This window comes from Balaenoptera ricei, chromosome 4 (genome assembly GCF_028023285.1).
Source record: "Balaenoptera ricei isolate mBalRic1 chromosome 4, mBalRic1.hap2, whole genome shotgun sequence".
In the NCBI taxonomy this organism is placed as follows: Eukaryota; Metazoa; Chordata; class Mammalia; order Artiodactyla; family Balaenopteridae; genus Balaenoptera; species Balaenoptera ricei.
In genome coordinates this window covers 87,290,058-87,310,497 of record NC_082642.1, presented here as the reverse complement: position 1 = coordinate 87,310,497, position 20,440 = coordinate 87,290,058, and the positions used below count along the sequence as shown (strand labels likewise).

At 36.4% G+C, this 20,440-nt stretch overlaps 1 protein-coding gene across 4 annotated transcripts in view; it reads left to right on the top strand.

Moving 5' to 3' along the window:
• ATP13A3 (ATPase 13A3) overlaps positions 1-20,440 on the top strand; it is a 79,883-nt gene that overhangs the window by 29,054 nt on the left and 30,389 nt on the right. For all 4 annotated transcript variants that reach the window (XM_059920788.1, XM_059920790.1, XM_059920789.1 and 1 more), the window contains 12 exons: positions 1,626-1,760; positions 2,239-2,311; positions 4,631-4,762; positions 6,392-6,571; positions 6,717-6,874; positions 7,617-7,805; positions 9,697-9,758; positions 13,260-13,410; positions 15,695-15,811; positions 16,423-16,440; positions 16,577-16,730; positions 16,827-16,947. In XM_059920788.1, coding sequence (XP_059776771.1) covers positions 1,626-1,760; positions 2,239-2,311; positions 4,631-4,762; positions 6,392-6,571; positions 6,717-6,874; positions 7,617-7,805; positions 9,697-9,758; positions 13,260-13,410; positions 15,695-15,811; positions 16,423-16,440; positions 16,577-16,730; positions 16,827-16,947 — 1,490 coding nt within the window. The remainder of the gene's footprint in view (positions 1-1,625; positions 1,761-2,238; positions 2,312-4,630; positions 4,763-6,391; positions 6,572-6,716; positions 6,875-7,616; positions 7,806-9,696; positions 9,759-13,259; positions 13,411-15,694; positions 15,812-16,422; positions 16,441-16,576; positions 16,731-16,826; positions 16,948-20,440) is intronic.

The window sequence follows — 20,440 nt, the reverse complement described above, 5'->3', positions numbered from 1 at the left end:
GCAGTGGAAGCATGGAGTCTTAACCACTGGACGACCAGGGAAGTCCCTCCCCCTAATTTTAAAAACAATCATGTTTTCTTCATGTGGTACAGTCTTAGGAACTAGGCATTGTGCCAGAAGTTTGGAATTAAAAACATGACATGATGAGTAACAATGAGGAGCTTGCACTTTAGCCCAGGAGGAATACATGTCAGTAGTTACTGTGGTGACCCTTCAGTTGTAAGAGCCGTAGAAGCGGTGGGAATGAGGGATTGCAGGCATGTAAAGGAAGGAGTAAGTGGTTTTGCCTAGGAGAGTTAGGCTCTCCAGTCTTCTTTCTGGTTTGGGGCTAAAGTATAGAATTAGCTGTATGTATTGGGTGAATACTTTTAGTAGAAGGTACACATTGTTTTCCGTCAGTTCCTGAGAGTGGCCATATAATGCTGCTTTAGAGCATAGCAAAGTGTAATGATTAGGAATTAGAAACACTGGTTTATAATGAGACTTCATCAGTAACTAGCTTTGGTCATTAGAAGACCTTGCTCCCTGCTGCTCCTTTATTGGTAAAATTGTAGGAAGTCCTTTAATGATCTCATTTGATTTTTTTTTTTTTAAGGGAACTTTTATTTATTTATTTATTTAATTTATTTATTTATGGCTGCTTTGGGTCTTCGTTGCTGCGCGGGCTTTCTTTAGTTGCAGTGAGCGGGGGCTGCCCTTCATTGCGGTGTGTGGGTTTCTCATTGCAGTGGCTTCTCTTGTTGCGGAGCACGGGCTCTAGGCGTGCGGGCTTCAGTAGTTGTGGCACACAGGCTCAGTAGTTGTGGCTCGCAGGCTCTAGAGTGCAGGCTGAGTAGTTGTGGTGCACGGGCTTAGTTGCTCCGGGGCATGTAGGGTCTTCCCGGACCAGGGCTCGAACCCGTGTCCCCATGCATTGCCCCGTGGATTCTTAGCCACTGGGCCACCAGGGAAGCCCATCTCATTTGATTTTGAAGTAAAATGGGACTATATATGTGAAAGTGCTTTAAAAAGTACAGAAGCATCAATTTTAAAACACTGGGGGGTTATTAATGAAATTGGTAAAATACTATAAAATTTGGGTAAACAAAGTCCATTGCCAGGACTCCTTATCTTTTTTTTTTTATTCAGGTTTTAATACTTAATTATTTCCTTAGAGAAAGCAAAACAGTGTAACTTATTTCATATTTGTCTTCTCTTTGGACTCCAGTGAACCTTTGACTTAGAAGTAAATTAGTGCTTCGAGTTCATAAGTAAACGTTTGTTCCAGTTGGTTAAAAGTTTTTGTGTCCTTTAGCAGCACAGTAATTATTGAAAGTAAATGTATTTTATTGCTAAAGCAGAATGAAGAACAGCTAAATTCACACACGTTAGCTGTTTCTAGCTGAATCTGTATTTGGGTTTGGTATGAATCTAAATGGATTCAAATAAATTAAGCTTATTTAGTCAAACTCTAGTAGTTTGATGGTAAAAAAAAAAAAAGTAACATCTTGCCCTGCTCTTTGGGTAGTTACTTGTTACCCTAGGATACTACAGAGCTTATCCTGTAAGTATCCTGTTGGTTATTTCTTAAATCTGTATGGTTATAAATATCTCATTCAATTTGACTTAAAAATCTTGTTTTTTAGGTTCTCAACCCATTTTACATTTTCCAGCTGTTCAGTGTTATACTGTGGAGCACAGATGAATACTATTACTATGCTATAGCCATTGTGATTATGTCTGTAGTATCAATTATAAGCTCCCTATATGCCATTAGAAAGGTAAGTCCAATTTATTATGGGTTTCACAACTGTGTTTGTATTTTGTAATAACACGTAAGGTGTGTAGAATGATACTTGGTATAAAGTAAGTACTCCATACAGTTATTCTTTTAGTTATGTGAATATGTACTCCCTTTCCCTCTTTTTTGAGGTGGGGGAAGGCAGCTGCTTTTTAAGAGTCAAAGTATCGCTTGACTGCTTTGAGGCTGTAGGATCTATAGTTGCTTATCTAAGACTGGAATACTGGAGGGCTGATCCTGCTGTTTTCAGGGCTGTCTCATTAAAGTGCTTCTTATTTTGTCTAATGTTTTGAGCTAAAACATTGAATGATCTTTGAATCTTTTGGTCTTGACCTTTTCAAAGGCAGAGTAATATGAATTTATTATTTTAGCTTACCTTATTTTATATTACCCTTGCTTTCTAATAGCTTGAAGAGTTAGTTTATATTAACGAGTTAAAATTTTTTTCCCCGATTCAGCAATATATTATGTTGCATGACATGGTGGCAGCTCACAGTACTGTGAGAGTTTCAGTTTGCAGAGTAAATGAAGGTAAGTAAGTACTTCAGTTTACTCTTGGAAAAGTAAATTTAAAAAGATTTCCACTAAGCACTAATGTGTGAAGCAAGCCCAATATATTTTATATATACACTTATTTCCATAAGGAATAAAAATGTGTGTTTGGATTTGTACTCATGTTTCTGTATCAAATTCTTTCATTTATGTGAAATTGTATTTTTCTATAATGTGACAGATACTATACTAGGCTCTTAGGATACAGTGGATGGACATAGTCCTTGCCATCATTGAACGTCAGTCTAGTTGGAAAGACAGATGATAAACAGAAACAGTAAAGTGTGATAAATGCTATGATAGGGAGAAGTCAGGGTTAGATATTAGAGCTCATTTACTGTAGGTGTCAGGGATGCCTTCTTTGAAAAAGTATTCTTAAGTGATTGAATTAGACAGATAAAAAGTAGGAGAACGTGGTAAGGTGGGAGTGAGAGAGGGATAGAGGAGGGTTCTAAGTGCCCAGAGGCCTGGGTATTAGAGAGAGTTTGGTCATTGTAATAACTGAAAGAAATTCAGTGCAGCAACTAGATAGTGGACAGCCTTTTAAGGCTTGTTAAGGGATTTGGACTCTCCCAAAAGGCAGTGGAAAGCCATTGAAGGGTTTTAAGTAGGAGAGTGATATCATATTTGCCTATTTGAAAAAATCATTCTGGCTGCCATGTTCAAACTTATTTAGAGGGGATTAATACTGAAGGCATGAAATGAATCAAGGTGAGGGTTGTGGAGATGGAGAGTGGTGAGATGGGTTTGAAAGATACTTAAATGTGGGCATTGAACAAGATTTGATGATTCATTGGATGCAAGGTGATACAGTGGTGTCAGGCTGGGGCATGGATGTTGGTGTCATTTAATTAAATAGGAAACACTGGAGGAGAAGCAGGATTGTAGGGAGGGGTGATGTTTTGGATACATTAGTTTGGTGAGATATTGAAGAGGTAAAGGAGATAAAGGGGAGGCAGCACAGCATTATGGGCCTTGGAGACAGTAGCTGCTTTGATTGATCAGGAAAACCAAATCAGTCTGCATTCTCTTGTCTCAGTATACTACATCCAGGTGTAAACCCAAGTTGGCCTGGCAGGTTGCTTTCTTCCTTGCGCTTCCTGGTCACTTGCTAGAGTACTAGCTGATAGTATCTGCCTCCCCGAGCTGCAGTCTTAGATGTGTAGCTTATTGGTGCTCCTCCTCTTCCCACTCTGCCGCTGCTGAAGATCCTGGGGATGCTAGGACAGATGCACTGCTCAGTGTTTAGCTTCCTTATCCCCTTTGTATAGTCCAACAGATCACTGATATTTAGTTTCTCGGTATACCTAAGAGGGTTAGAATTTCAAGTGGCATTAAGGCATTGAGTCACGCTTTTAAAATAAGGGACTTTATTAAGAAATGAAGATTATTATACTTACTACATGCAAAATAGCATTAGAATTCTTTAAAAGTTGTTTCCTCATAGCTTCGTAAGCTACTTCTACCTTTCTTTAGAAAGGGAAGAGTATTTGTCCTGCAGGCTAACATCACAAACAGTAGTTTTCTCCTCACCCATCTTTGCTTAGAAACTAGTGTCTCTTCTAAGCTAGTTTAATAAAATCAAGGGGTAGGGGAAGAGAGAGAGAATGCCCAAATATAAGGCCACCTTTTACTTGGGAAGATCATTAAAGAAATGTTTAACTAACTTGAATATAATACATAAATTTCTAAGGAAATAATGAACTAGGTATGACAAAGTTTAATTTATTTTATAAATTGATTTGAAATAATATCTAAGCTATTTTGGGACTATTTTAGGAATATTGAGAAAACAATGAGACATTATGGATTATAAATAGTAGCAACAAGAAAAAGAATGCTGTTAAAAAAGAAAGTGCTAAAATTTCAATGCTTTTATCTGTTTCCAAGGGATTACAGAAATCTGAGTGTATTTACCTGTTGCAGGGGGCCTCCTGTGTGGATTCATCACCTGTTTACTCAGAGGGCTGATAGCTAAGATTGAGCATCCACCGTTGTAATGAGTGTTGAAGCCCACCTACCTGTTAGCTTAGAGGGGACTTGGCATCAACTCTGTGCAGTTGGCGTCCTATCCAGGGACAAACTAGCTGACACATTTAGACACCATGCTTTGTTAGCTTAAGGAATAATAATCTTATTTGTCAAAACTCTTCATCTATTGGGATTTTTCTATTTAACTCCATTATATTTTTAATGTCTTATTGAGATCAGGTGACCTTTGGATAGATCTTTTGTTTGCTGTATTTTTATTCCAAGTTAAAGAATATTCTTTTCAGACTTTTCTTTCTTTAAATTCAGAAATCGAAGAGATCTTTTCTACAGATCTTGTGCCAGGAGATGTCATGGTCATTCCATTAAATGGGACAGTCATGCCTTGTGATGCAGTACTTATTAATGGTACTTGTATTGTAAATGAAAGCATGTTAACAGGTAAACTAAATTAAATGAGTAAAACCCAGATGAGTTGTTTATAATGATATTAGGATTAAGTAGTTGTTGATTAAGCTATGTCACAATTAACTGTGCTGTTTGTATCCTTTACTCATGAATGTCATGAATGTGATAGATATTTGTGGAAGGATTTTCTTTTTTATTATGAGGGAACCAAATTCTGCATTATACTCAGCTGTGATACTAAAGCACAATGCTGTTGTTCACGATATCTCTTGTCCTGCTTCTGTCCATTCTTTTGACATGAGGAAATGCTTTATAGTAAGGGAAGAGGAAAGAAATCCTTTGCCCACAGCATATTTACTTCTTACTTTGATGTGCAAAAAGTGGGACTAGAATAGTTGATATTTTTATTAAATTGGGGAGAAATAGACTTTAAAATAACTTCCCTTTGGAAATTCACAATCTGGAGGTAGAGCTTTATATCTTTATTTTTTTTAAAATTTAATTTAATTTAATAAAAAAATTTTTTTTCTTTGAACATTTTTTTAACATCTTTATTGGAGTATAATTGTGTTACGTTGTTGTGTTAGTTGCTGCATAACAAAGTGAATCAGCTATGTGTATATATCTTTTTATCATGACTTTTTTTTTTTTTTTTAAACTTTGGGTTTGTTTGTTTATTTATTTATTTATTTATTTATTTATTTATGGCCGTGTTGGGTCTTCGTTTCTGCGCGAGGGCTTTCTCCAGTTGAGGCAAGCGGGGGGGCCACTCTTCATCGCGGTGCGTGGGCCTCTCACCGTCGCGGCCTCTCTCGTTGCGGAGCACAGGCTCCAGACGCGCAGGCTCAGCAGTTGTGGCTCACGGGCCCAGTTGCTCCGCGGCATGTGAGATCCTCCCAGACCAGGGCTCGAACCCGTGTCCCCTGCATCGGCAGGCAGACTCTCAACCACTGCGCCACCAGGGAAGCCCCTTATCATGACTATTTTTTAATTGTCATAGTCAACCTGGCAAGAAAGTGATTTCTATATAATACATTTTTGAACTGTTAAGAGGCTTAAAACACACTCATACACATAAATATCCCCACACACCTGTCGCCTTTGACACAAGAAGTGTGAATGCTACAGAGCACTACATTTTAATGTTAAAAGAATTTGGCTCTTTCTTATTGTTAGAGAATTACTGTACTCCTCTGCCTTGCTCGGATGCTTGTTCTCTTCTTACGTGTGTGTGTGTGTGTGTGTGTGTGTGTGTGTTTGTGTTCGGGGAGTGGGGTGGGATTAGGAGTGGATCTTCACGTGTTGTGTGTGCTTGGGGTTGCAGAGTGCTTCCCAGGTTAGTTCTCAGGGATACCAGAACAGGTGCTGAGGCAACGGTAGCAACCTCGTCTTCTTATTTGAAACTTGGCACAGTTATTTCCAACTGATTACCTTTGAGTCACAGATCACTTTCAGGAATTATTGTGGAAGACAAAATTTGATATTTCTGGGTAAGGAAATTGATAGACAAAAAGCTAATTGATTAAGCTATGTTATTCACATGTGAGAACTGTTAATAACTGTTGTCAACAGTATGATAACATTTAGGATATTTAACAACTCAAGATTTGTGTGTTTGATACTGATTTCTATGCTTTAACTTATGGATTTTTTTTTTTAAAGGAGAAAGTGTTCCAGTGACAAAGACTAATTTGCCAAATCCTTCAGTGGACATAAAAGGAATGGGAGATGAATTATATAGTCCAGAAACACATAGACGACACACTTTGTTTTGTGGGACAACTGTTATTCAAACTCGTTTCTACACTGGAGAACTTGTCAAAGCCATAGTTGTTAGAACAGGTAGAAAATATTTAATCTTGTCTTGCATGGTTTAGCATATTTGAAGCCTATCGAATGCTTAAAAAGAGATTCTGTTTTGAGAGAGAATTCTCATTTTCTTATAAAAATACTATATAATCATTTTCTTCTTTAATTTTTTTGAAAGGATTTAGTACTTCCAAAGGACAGCTTGTCCGCTCCATATTGTATCCCAAACCAACTGATTTTAAACTCTACAGAGATGCCTACTTATTTCTACTGTGTCTTGTGGCGGTGGCTGGCATTGGGTTTATCTACACTATTATCAATAGCATTTTAAATGAGGTATGTACATGGGACCGTTAATAGAGTTTGATTCTTAGTTTGATTTACGTGTGGCTCTTGAAGATTTGAAATGTAGCTAGTGAGTGAGACTGAAAAATTAAAATTTTAATTTAATTTAGATTAATTTAACTTAAAAAAAAAAAGCCATATGAGACTTGTAGCTATTATGTTAGAAGGTACAGATCTAGAACATCACCATGAAAGCAGAAAGTTTTGATCAGCTCTGGTTTAGATGATCTTTTATTTGCTGTCTAGTTACTTTAAAAAAGGGAGGAGTGATCCCATACTCACCAAAAGCTTTATTTTTTCTTTTTTTAACCTCTGTTATATACAGCATTAAAATTATTTGTGATTACTGAATTGAAGGTATTTCTAAGGGACCTTGTCAAATTTCTTTTTTCTATCCCCTATAGAGACTAGCGTAGTAGTAAGAGTCAATATCTGATAATATTTGTTGACTTTGAAGTATGTAGTGTATGAAGTATATGGGGCTATTAAAGTAAGAATTAGCTTTAAAAATAGCTCTCATTCCACAGTCCACTGACAATTCATTGAGCTTTCCATTTTGCAGAATCTCTTAAGGGGAAAAAATTATAGATAGTTAATACATGAATATACATACACAGTTATTATATATAAGATTAAAAATGGTTTATAGACCTTTCACTAAAGAAATACCCCCCATTGGGTTAATAAATATTTAATAGTGGGGGTCTGACATTTATTTTTATGTTAACTGTAGGTAGAAGTTGGGGATATAATTATTGAGTCTCTTGATATCATTACAATTACTGTGCCGCCTGCACTTCCTGCCGCAATGACTGCTGGCGTTGTGTATGCCCAAAGAAGACTGAAAAAAGTGGGTATTTTCTGTATCAGTCCCCAAAGGATAAACATCTGTGGACAACTGAATCTTGTTTGCTTTGACAAGGTTGGTTCAATGTCATAATCATTCTCAAAGGTCACTTTGTAGCTTTGTAAGTCTAAAGTATTTAGATTAATGGTTTCTGTATTCTTTATCAACTAATTTGCACACTTTTTTTGGTTTTTTTTTAAATTTATTTATTTATTGTTAGCTGTGTTGGTCTTCATTTCTGTGCGAGGGCTTTCTCTAGTTGTGGCGAGCGGGGGCCACTCTTAATTGCGGTGCGCGGGCCTCTCACTATCGCGGCCTCTCTTGTTGCGGAGCACAGGCTCCAGACGCGTAGGCTCAGTAGTTGTGGCTCACGGGCCCAGTTGCTCCGCGGCATGTGGGATCTTCCCAGACCAGGGCTCGAACCCGTGTCCCCTGCATTAGCAGGCAGATTCTCAACCACTGCGCCACCAGGGAAGCCCTGCACACGTTTTAAAAGAAATGTTCTGATTTTTCTCTTTTTTAACTTACTTGGCACATGCATCATTTTTGTATTATTTCTTCTCATTATTTTTTCAATTTTTAATACTTTGGATATTGCTTATTTGCCCAAATCTGCAATTGACTGACCATTCATACCCAGAATTATGCCTTATAGTTGTAGTAGTAAAATTTATCTGCTCTTTGATCTTTTTAACAGAATAGGCTCTATACAGATATGGTTACTGGAATGTTATTGCTGTAAAGTATACATTTAGTGTTTGCTCTATGATTTCATTGAATGTGTTACAAAATTATGAAAGACACTGATTATATGATTTTATGTGAAAATGACAAATTTTGTACCTGTGTGAAATATACCTTGCCTCTTACAAAGGGTTCTTCTTTCCTCACCTGAAATTAGTTTTCCTAAAAGTTTAGAGAATTAAACCTTCATCAGAAAACTTTCCATCTGTCTCTTCTGGGTAACTAACATGATAAGAATTTGATTTTTGTGCACCTTCATTATTAAAGAAAAAAATATGAGATGTATTTTATCAAGAGAAAAAAAAAAGTCGTATCCCATGACTGTGTTTTATATGAATCTGTTAAGAAATTTTTACTTAAAATTTTGCTTAATCTTTTTTGGAAATGTTTTTAAAATTTTTAAGCAGACACAAAAGTGGAGAAAAAGATGCAAGTATAATAAGCCCTCATTTGCCAATTATCCAACTTAAACAGTTACCAACATATTGTCAATCTTATTTCACTATCCCCTCATTTTGAAGGTGGCAGCATCAGACATTATATTATTTCATCCATATACTTCGGTATATAGCTCTAGAAGATAATGGTTTAACAGAACTTACCACAGTACCATTATCACTGCTTACTACACTTAACAAACCTTAGTATTACCTAATATCCAATTCATATTCAGGTTTCCCTGCCTTTCTCAAAAATATCTCAAATTTTTACAATTTGTGTTTTCAGTCAATCTGAATAAGGATTGCATTGGTTATAATTAATCTGTGACCGTTGTTCTTCTTGCCTTTTTCCCAGTCGTGTTATTGAGGAAACCAGGTTATTTATATCCTGAATTTGGCTGATTGCACCTCTTGATGTCATTTAACTTGTTCCTCTTCCGTTTTTTGGCTCCCTATGCTCTAATCTCCCCCTCTTGTGTTGGCATCCGTTATTGATTGATAGGTTGATTGGTGCATTGTTCCACCATTTAATACTATAAGCACATAAGAATACAATTCTACACATATCTCCCCCTACACCACCCCACCCACAAAGAGGAACCATACCATAGGGAGTGTTCTGCACACTTTTCCTCACTTTTTGTCCTGCAAGTTACTCTATTAGTACACAGACAGAGATCTTACTTATCCCCCTCCCCATCTTACAGCTGTATTGCACTCCATTATGTAGATGCAGCATACCTTTTCATGGTTTTGTAAATGTGTGCTTTTTTTTTTTTAAGACTGGAACTCTTACTGAAGATGGTTTAGATCTTTGGGGGATTCAACGAGTGGAAAATACACGGTAATTATTAGCTAGACTTGATCATTTATTTTAGTTAATTTTAATAAATATTTTATTATATGAAACATTCAAATATATAGAAAGTAATATTATAGCTATGTACCCACCACTAAGATTATACAGTTGACATTTTGCCATATTTGCTTCAGATCTCCTAAAAGATTTAAAACATTACAGATATTGCTAAAGTATTAACCTATCCCTTTTTCTACCCCTACCACCATTTTGAAGTTGTGTTGTTATCTTTGCATGTTTTTGTATTTTTACTTCATATATATCTACCCATAAACAAGATCTGTCTATAAATAAATATACACAACTGTTATGTACTGTATGTGTTTTGCTGCTTTTTTGCCTCATAACATTGTTTTCAAGATTCATCCATGTTGATATGTATAGATCCAATTTATTAATCTTAACTGTTGTTTAGTATGCCGTTATGTGATTAAACCATAATATTTGTTCTTCAGCTAAGGGACAGTTTCATTTTTTCTCCCTTTTTCCTTCCACTTTCACAAACAGTGTCGCAATTAAAATTCTTAGGCACACAACTTCTGTGAGCATGTGGTTGAGTTTCAGTAAACCAGCTTCTTAAAAGTTTCATTGCTGGGTCATACCGCACATGCATGGCCACAGCTCTAGTAGGTACCGTCTACTTGCTCTCTAAGTGATGGTGCTAACCTACACTCTCTCCCTTAGTGGGTAAGAGACCCTGGTGCTCCATATCTTTGCCAAACTTACCATTGTCAGACGTCTAATTTTCCCAAATGGATAGATAGGAAATGGAATTTCATTGTGGCTTTGTTCAGAGTTTCTTTGTTTGGAGTTTGAGCGTATTTCCATTTTTGGAAGGAGGGTCATTTAGCATTCTCTGTATTGTCAGTTTATATCCTAATTTTTTTAATGGTGTTGTTTGTCTTTATCTTATTCACTTGGTAGAAGTCCTTTGTATTTTCTGGGTGATCATCTTTTTCAGTACTATACATTAAATATATTTCACCAGTCTCTGTTGCATCTTTTTACTTTGTTTTTGCTGTCTTTGATGCTTAAAAGTTTTACTACTATAGTTGTGTTTATGCCACTTTTTATTTTTTCTTTCTCAAAAGTCTGGGATTTTGGTTTATACAGTCTGAGAGACTATTGTTTGGTTCATGTAATGTCAGAGCTGTCACATCTTCTTGGTAAGTAGTGTGTCACATTGTGACCTTACTTATCCCTAACGATGCATCTTGCCTTAAATTCTGTTTCATCTAATATTTGTATAGTTATACACCAGCTTGCTCTTGCCTAATGTTTGCCTCGTATATCTTTTTTCTATCTCTTTACTTTTCAATCTTTACGTTTACATTTATTGCCATCGTGTTCACATTTATTGTGATTTCAGATATATTTGAAATTATTTCTACCATCCCTCACCCCAATTCCCAAACACATTTTCTCATATTTCTCTCATTTTCTCAGAATTTATACATCCTAATCTTTTACTACTTGTCCTTAAGTTATTAATATTCATATTTAGAGTCTAAAGTCCATGGGTGTCTTTATTAGTTTCTAAACCCCCCCAAAACCCATGCACTGTACACTACTTTTACTTTCACCTCCCTTTTTATATGTATTTGTTGCATAACATTTTATGATTATGATTTTGGTTTTATACAGTCTGCATGCTAGGATTTACCTAGGTTTATGGATATCTTTGCTAACCATTGCTTCTTGTATCCCATTCCTCTGGATTAAATTGCCATCTTCCGTAACTACATTCATTAGTAGTTGTTCTGTCTCTTGAATGATGGTGTTAACTGTATAGATTCCTAGTTTGACAGCTGTGTTCCCTCAGCACCTTGGAGGTGTTATTCCATTTCTCCTAACTTCTTTTGTTACTGCTATTGAGAAGTCTTAGTCTTCTTTAGTAATTTTTTTTTCTACTTTGTTTAAAAAAATACTTCTTTATGCTTGATTTCTGCAATTTTACCATGATCTTTTTGTTTGTGCAGTACTCATTTTGCTTCTTGATTCCAAAGATTCATGCTTTTCCTAAATTCTGGAAAATTTGCAGCCTCTGTCTGTTCCATTATGGCTTTTCCCCCATTCTTTGTTTTCTCTCCACCTGGGAATCCTAACCATACCCTGGACAAGAAATTTCATTCGGTTCTTTCCAAATCTGCCTCTCCCCTTTTGCCCGCCATGGTGTCTTGTTCTTTTTCTAAGTCTGTAATTTTAAAATGCCTTCTTTGCATTCTTTCAGATTGCCATTCTATTATCTCAAGTTTATGGAATTCTAATTCTGTCTTTGTTTTGTCTGTTGAGTCGTGAGAATTGTTTCCTGGTTCGTTTTTAAATTATGGGCTCATCCTTAGCAGGATTTTTCTGTGAGTCTCCTTTGTGGCTATGTTGTGGGAGCTCCTCTCTAGAGAGTTTAGACTTTGGCCAAAAGTAGTGTCAGTGGTGCCAGACAAGCTGTAATGTTACTTTCATAACTTGGGGATTTCTAGGCCAGGCAGTAACATATATTCAAGCCCAAATGCCATCCTGAGTAGCATAATGGTTTAGAGTTTAGGTACTGACACCAGACCTCTTGTGTTTCAATCCTTGCTTTGCCACTTGTATGCTGTGACTTGGCAAGTCACTTAACCACTCTGCTTCGGTTTCCTCATCTATAAAATGGGGATAATAAAACACCTTCCTGTGGTATAAGGATGAGAGGAGTCAAATAAATTTAAAGTTCTCAGAACAGTGCCTAATGCATAGTAAATATGTTATATAGATATTAACTATTTTCTTGAACTTTGGGTGGGGGAAAAGAGGTAAGCTTATTCTTAGTTATGCCTTTGTCTGTGGGTAAATTTTTTCTAGTATACTCTTTTTCCAAGGGTGTAGTTCTTCAAGAGCACTGGCTATCTTAGGTGAGAGGGATTCTCTCAGTTCCAACTCCCCACTTTGTATGTGGCCATGACTTTGTCTCCTGTTCCCCATGTGGTTATTAAAACCCAAGGCCTTAAGGGTACTGAGATGGCTCTCCTCCCTCTTCCTTCTCCCCCAGACAGTCACAGCATCTGTTTAAGGTCATACCCCTCTGGTTTTCCTTTCCCTGTTTCCGGCACTTGAAATTTTCCTTTTCTTTCTTATGAGCCCAGTTTTGCATTTGAAAGGTAATGCGTTACACATTCATTTTATGTTTCTACAAGAGAGTTTTATGTGTTCTAATTTGCCATGTGTCCATAGGCAGGAGTTTTAATTATTGTTTAGTATGTAGTATTTTCTATACTGTTAATGTCTGGTCTAGTTATTCAGAATCTAAGGTAATACTGTATTTTAGTCAGGTATAATAATTTTCATGGAAGAAAATGTTTTTGAATGTCAATCTATAGTGAAAATTAATACATGCATAAATGCAAACATTTTATTTCTACTTTTCAAAATAATAAAACCTGAAAAGGCCTGTTAGACTATTGTCTTCAGTCTTGGGATTTATGAATCTAATTCAGTGCATTTTCTATATAGTTTTCTTTTGCCAGAAGAAAAGGTTTGCAATGAGATGTTGGTAAAGTCTCAGTTTGTTGCTTGTATGGCTACTTGTCATTCGCTTACAAAGATTGAAGGAGTGCTTTCTGGTGATCCACTTGATTTGAAGATGTTTGAAGCCATCGGATGGGTAAGTTCAGTGTTTTAAAGTACGATTAATTAACTTTAGGAAAATAGTAAAAATTAACTTGCAGAAGAATTGTTTCTTCACATTGTTTTGACAATGGTCTATCTTGTACCATAAAAGAAACTATGTAATTTCTAAAGATTCATCACTGGAGAGATATTTATAATTGTCTAAAAAGTCTGTTTTAGTTAAATTGACTCATTCAAACGACCTTTAATAGAGGATGACCTGCTCAGGGCCCCGCTTCATGTTTACAAGAGAAAGCGGGTATCAATATCTTGAGGCAGTAGGTCTAAGTCAGTAAGAAGATCTCAGTGACACAGTTCGTTGGCCATAGGGCAGAAGTATAGAGTGGGCATGTGTCTTCAGTGTTCTTTTGTCCCCATCCACATACTACTTCCTGTGTCCTTACTCTCACATGCGCGCACACACGCATGCGCAGAGGTTTCTGTCTGTTCACTTCTTTCTGTTTGTTTTGTCCTTGATTATTTTAATTTCTGAGTGCTCGCTTGTGTTCTCTGGTTTGTTTTCTCTGTTCTTCTTCTATAGATGTAATAATAGTTTGTTTTTAAAGTTCCTTTCTTGCTTCTGAATTTTTAATTTTCTCTGGGTCAGGTTTTCTTCCCCCGCTTCCTATATTAATCTTCTCCTTTATGCTTTTAGAAAAAATTGAGGTGTCATTGACATCTCCTTCATGCTTTAGGTTTTCGTTATACATCTTGATGGTACTTTTATATTTAAGAATGAAGGTCTGATTTGATAGTTCTGGGTAGCTGCAACAAGGTTTTCATCCTTGTTCATATGTATGTTGGTCTGTTTTCCTGAGATGTGTCTTCCCTGAATGGGAAGGCTGACTGGGGGAACCTGTTGTGTACTGAGGGTGGGGCCCCTTCAGCAGGCATTCTTCAGTTTCAGGGGAGCAGAAGTAGTCTTTAGGTTGCTTTCCTCGCCCACTCCCCCAATGCTTGCACACGCAGTACTTTGGAATGCTGCCCCTCATATTAGCAGCCCTTCCTCCTCTCAGGTAGGTAGTTCGTATCTCTAGAGCATGACTCCTGGGTTTTTTTGGGGTTTTTTTTGTTTCTTTCTGCTTTGCTCAGCTATTCTGACTGATAAGAAATGTTCCCACCTCTCCTGTATGTCCTTTTGTGTTTATTCTGGGCTACTATTTCCTTCATTGCTGTATCCATCAATATGTTTCGGTTCTCCTTGCTTTGCTTTCTGTTTACTTTTACAGGGTTATTTCTTTTTTTGTGTTTTGTTAGTGTTTTGAAAGGGAGGGAGATGAAGGAAGAAGTGCTCTGTCATTTTCTGAAAGCCCACAATAAATACTCATTAAATTTAATTCCTTAAAGGAGACCCACTTCATTTATAAGGAGTAAAACAAAGTACAGCTGATTCATCTCTGATATTCTCTAAAGCTGTTCTCCAACTGAATAGATTTTCAGTAGATTTTTTGTTCTGTATGTGACTCTTTTAGAAAGTGGGCTAAATAAGTAAGTTTGTATAATAGCATGCTTTTTTGACTGAGATGCTTTGATGCTTGATCTTAACACAGAGTATCTATGGAACGTTTTTACATAACTGGGCACTACTATTATGTGATTAATACCATGTAAGATGCACCCCAATTTCAGAGGTGTTAAAATGTTTCTTAAGAACTGTGTAAAATTGGCTAATTGGACATAGCTCTTTTCCCCGTCATTTTCCCATTGATGATTCCTTCACTTATAGAGCCAAATTAGTTTATTGTTTGTCATGTGCATGTATTTAATACAAGTTTTTGATTGAATTTTTCACCAGAAATATTTTAAAATTAAATTTCAGGGAGTTAGGATAGTAGTACTTCAATTAGACATATTCAAGCTGGGAAACTAAATTCACATCTTTGTTCCTCAGAGTGCTCTTGACCCAGTGCTTCTGCTAACCGTATCTGAGCGCCACATATTTTTGAATCCTCTTCTGTTAGCAGAAAGGAATCCCTGGATGATAGACTGACAATTTTTGGAACTGCAAGGACCTTCTGTATCTTGCAGAAGTAGTCTTTAAACCCAACTGGTTGTAGGAGCAAAATTAGAGAAGTTTTTCTCTATTTCTTTACTGACCTCTGCCTCCCCTCTCCCATGGGTTGCTAGGACTTTAACTAAGTAGCTTTGTTTATATTTTGTTTTACTTTTTTTTTTTTTTTAACTTAACTGAAGATAGCCTAACGTTTCATTTTAAAATGGAACCAGTGAATTGAATTTATGAATTTCATGAATCAATACTTTGAATATTTTTCTTTCAGATTCTGGAAGAAGCAACTGAAGAGGAAACAGCACTTCATAATCGAATTATGCCCACTGTGGTTCGTCCTCCAAAACAGCTGCTTCCTGAATCTACACCTGCAGGAAACCAAGAAATGGTGCAGAATTGTTTTAAGCTAGATAATACTGTTGGTGCTCACATTTTGTCCTCATTTTAAAATATTGCTGGAAGATGAAGTCACATGTCCTTTTTCTAACTCTAATAGAGATATGAATATGTTTACTGCATTTATCAGAAACTACACCTGGTGTGTTGCAGGCCTTCTGTGTAAAACATTGAGATTCAATTCTCAGTACTATTACTTTTTTTCCCATTTACTGAGTGGCTTAGTGCCTTGTGATTTAGATGCATGGTGGTTAAGCCTTTTAAATTGCATTGGTATTCCTGGGACTTAATAAAAAGAGTACGTGAAAGGCTTTATTTTTAGGTTAATTTTTAAATATGTTCCTATTAGTTTATGTTAGAACTTAATATGTTAATACTTCTAGGGTAGCAGAGTGTTTTAAAATACTCAAGAATATACTTTTTTAAGAAATGGGAGGTGGTAAAGAAGCAATCTTAAAACCTGACTTTGAAATACTCAGAATTCCTTACTGTTTTCCAAATAATGTTTTGTGGATGTGTAGTTAAAATTTTTTTAGCTTGAGTGTGTTAATGGACTTAATTTATACTATTACTTTATTCTTTTCTTTATTGTTTTATTTTTAGGAGCTGTTTGAACTTCCAGTAAGTGAAGAATGTTTACTTGTTGCCTAAGTATATCTTTAAAAAAATTTTTTTTTAAATTGAGTTATAGTAGATATACTTGTATGTCTGTTTTAATTCTTAATAAATGGTTTGTGCATCTTTTGAAATTACATAGGCTATTTATGAGATAGGAATTGTTCGCCAGTTCCCATTTTCTTCTGCTTTGCAACGTATGAGTGTGGTTGCGAGGGTGCTAGGGGACAGGAAGATGGACGCCTACGTGAAAGGGGCGCCGGAGGTCATTGCCGGTCTTTGTAAACCCGAAACAGGTAAGGAAGCAGCTAGGCTTTGAGTGAGATTCTGGTATTTGTGTAAGCTTGTAGTCACAATTCTAATGATGACCTTTATTTTCTCCTTCTTAAAAGTTCCTGTTGATTTTGAAAAAGTTTTAGAAAATTACACCAAACAGGGCTTCCGTGTGATTGCTCTTGCACACAGAAAATTGGAGTCAAAACTGACATGGCATAAAGTGCAGAATATTAGCAGGTAAGGTTGATGAATGGTTTTTCTACAGTTTTTCCAATAAGGCATCATTTATGTTTATAAAAGTCTTGTACAATAATTTATATTCAATTACTATTTATTTATTAAATATTTATTGGATATATGCAAATATGTAACAGTTCAATGTTTGTTTTAGGCAATTGAGATAAAAGTACAACTCTCTGGAGCTACTTTTATTTTTTTAAAGCTACCTTACCTTTAAAAAATTTTATTTATTTATTTATTTATTTATTGTCTGTGTTGGGTCTTCGTTGCTGCGCGCGGGCTTTCTCTAGTTGTGGTGAACGGGGGCTACTCTTCGTTGTGGTGTGCGGGCTTCTCATCGTGGTGGCTTCTCTTGTTGGGGAGCACGGGCTCTAGGCACACGTGCTCAGTAGTTGTGGCTCGCGGGCTCTAGAGCACAGGCTCAGTAGTTGTGCGAACGGGCTTAGTTGCTCCGCGGCATGTAGGATCTTCCCAGACCAGGGCTCGAACCCGTGTCCCCTGCATTGGCAGGCGGGTTCTTAACCACTGCGCTACCAGGGAAGTCCCTCTGGAACTACTTTTAGTTTATTTGTTAGATATTTATTGAGTGCCTGCTATGTGTCAGGCATGTTTTAGGAACATAATTATGTTTTTGGTAAATAAACATAATTCTACAGAAGTTTATTTTTCCCCAGTGATCTAGTTATTCCTTGGTATTTGTAGGGGATTGGCTCCAGGACCTGCCTCATGGATTCAACTTGTAGTACGATAGTATTTATTGAAAAAAATCTGTGTGTAAGTGGACCCACACAGTTCAAACTTGTGTTGTTCAAGGGTCACCTGTACTTGCTTTTGCCCAGTAGCTGAAACCAAGTATCATGAGTCACAATAACCACACCCCCCACCCTCACCCGCAAAGCTCAGATGGCCATTACCAGCGTCACGTTTATTTCCAGTTATAGCTATGGGTTTCACATTCAAGGATTGTCACTTTTACTATAACTGATACAGACTGACCTTTTGAAGATAACACTTTTGTTTAGGAATATTTCATGGGGTACCTAGCATTTTGTAAGCAGAAAGAAATATTTATTGGCTATCCTGCTAATTCTGCCTATCACATAGACTTTTCTTCTCACATCCCCTCCCCGCTACCATTGTCTCTAATTCAGGGACTCAGCTCTTTTCTCCAGTCTTTCCTATATCTAACCTGTGTACCACGCTATGTCTACAGAGAGCTCTTTAACATTCAAATCTAATACTAGTCTTCTACCTGGAATTCTTATAAATAACTCCCCATCATCTACCGGCGGAGTTCACAAGCAAGAATATGAATCAGGAAATAAACAACAGAACACATACTTAGTTAAAAAAAAAAAAAAGTAAATGATTCAAACAGATAATTATCGGAAAAAGACATGCAAATGGCCACTGAACACATGAAAGTGATAAGACACTTCAGTTCTTGGGGAACTACAGAATTAAACCACAGCAAGACATGACTTCTTTCTTAAAGTTTACAGAATTGAAAAGATTGATGATATCAAGTGTTAGAGAAGGCTTGAGAAAATTTTAACAACGTACTGCTACTGCACTATTGTAAATTTGTAAAGAACATGCATAGTACCTATCAAAATCTCAACTTGCTTATACAATTTGACCCAGCAAGTACAATTCTAGGAATCCAGCCTAAAGAAGTATTACTATGTGAGCATAAGGTTCAAATTTAAATAGTATAAATAACATGATATGATAGTGGTTAAATCCTGAAGTATGAATACTTCTGTTAATTATTCTAAGCGCATTATGTGAAAAGGGTAGGACAGTGTTTATAGTACAATCCTGTTTTTCTGAATGAGAACTAAAGGAGTGGAGTGGATAACCAAATAATAACTAAAAGGAAAAAAAACTTCAGGAATTCTACCTATTAAAACAAAATACTGGGGGAATTTGGTCTAAGCAGGGACGTTAAAAAAAAAAACAGCGGCAACCAAATGATCTGATGCATATGTGTGATTGGGAGCCACACATGTAAAATATTATACCCTAATTCCTATGAAGGGAACATTAAGGTTGTCTTTCTCTACGGCTTTGCCTTTTACCACCTCTCCTCCCCCACCTTAAAGACTGAGAACTGAGTTGCCTGTGGTTCTTGAGCCTGTCTTTCAGGCATCCTTCTGTGCCTTGGACAGGCTGTTCCGTCTGCGCAGAATACCCTACCCTCCCTATCAGCCCTTCTCTCTCTCTACTTCCCTTCCTCATCTTTCAACCAAGATCTTCTCTGTGTTTCCATTCTACCTGTAGGAACAGGTTTTGGCATTTCTCTTACAACTTGAACCTGTATATCTTGAATATTGTACTATTCATTAACTAGAGGGCAAGATTTCCATGACCTATATCATTCCTAGGAGAGTTAGGAAACCAGCTGCAGCCAGAAACTAGAACCTCACAGGAAAACGGTTACAGAGCTTTGACCCAGTAGTTTCACATTGGTACAGCTTTGTGCTTTGAAATGTATTTTCAGGTTTCAAGGCTTATTTCTCCTGTTACCACCAGCAGTATAATTCGTATTAAGTTTTCTAACTATTCTTTAATATCTTTACCACCCATTGTATAATTATATAATTTCAAAGATGTTTAGATTTTGTCACTGTTTACTTAAGCACCCTTATTTTGAATTTTGTGTAGAAAAACCACTTGGTTATTGCAAGTCTGAAATTTTGGTCCCTAACTTCAAACCCCATTTTCACCATTGAAAAGAATATTTCTGTGATATAATTTTGATAGCTTTAGATTTTTTTAAGAATGCAGCTGTCACTGAACAGACTTCATCTCCATTGTAGTGGTGAAGCACATATTATTTTTGCATGATCCCTTTGCTTGCATGTCTGTTTCCCCACAAAAGGGTCTTGAGAGTAGAGATCATGCCTTTTCATCTTTGACCTCCCAGTGATGAGTGTAGTACTTGGTGCACAGTAGATAATCAACTATTTGAAGGAATAGCATTTTGATAACTATTGAATATTAATATTCTAAAAGACCCATCTCTGGATCCTGAGTAGATCTCATTGTTGGACTGCTAATAGTTTTTGTATCATGCTTCCAGCATCAAGAATTTGATCAAGAGTTTTATAAAATTCCTCAAAGACTTGATAATGAATCCAGTATAACTATTGAATGTGCCTGTGTACAGTTTTTCCTTTTCTCTTAACATTTAAATTAGAGTATGTTCGATGGGGGACGGTAAAAAATAGATATATTTTATGGTCATTCATTTTGTAGGTAGGATACAAGATGAATATTCCTTAGTACTAGAAGTATTTAGTGTCTTAGACAAAGATATACATTTCCTAAGGATCTTTATATACCCATGTTTCAAAGGTAAAATTTAATTTCAAAATATATTTCTTGGGAATCGTTTTTTCAGATTTAAGTTCGTTGAGATCGAACTCATAAACTTATACATTTATGGTTTATTCAGCATATAAAATGTTTTAATTTATAATTTATG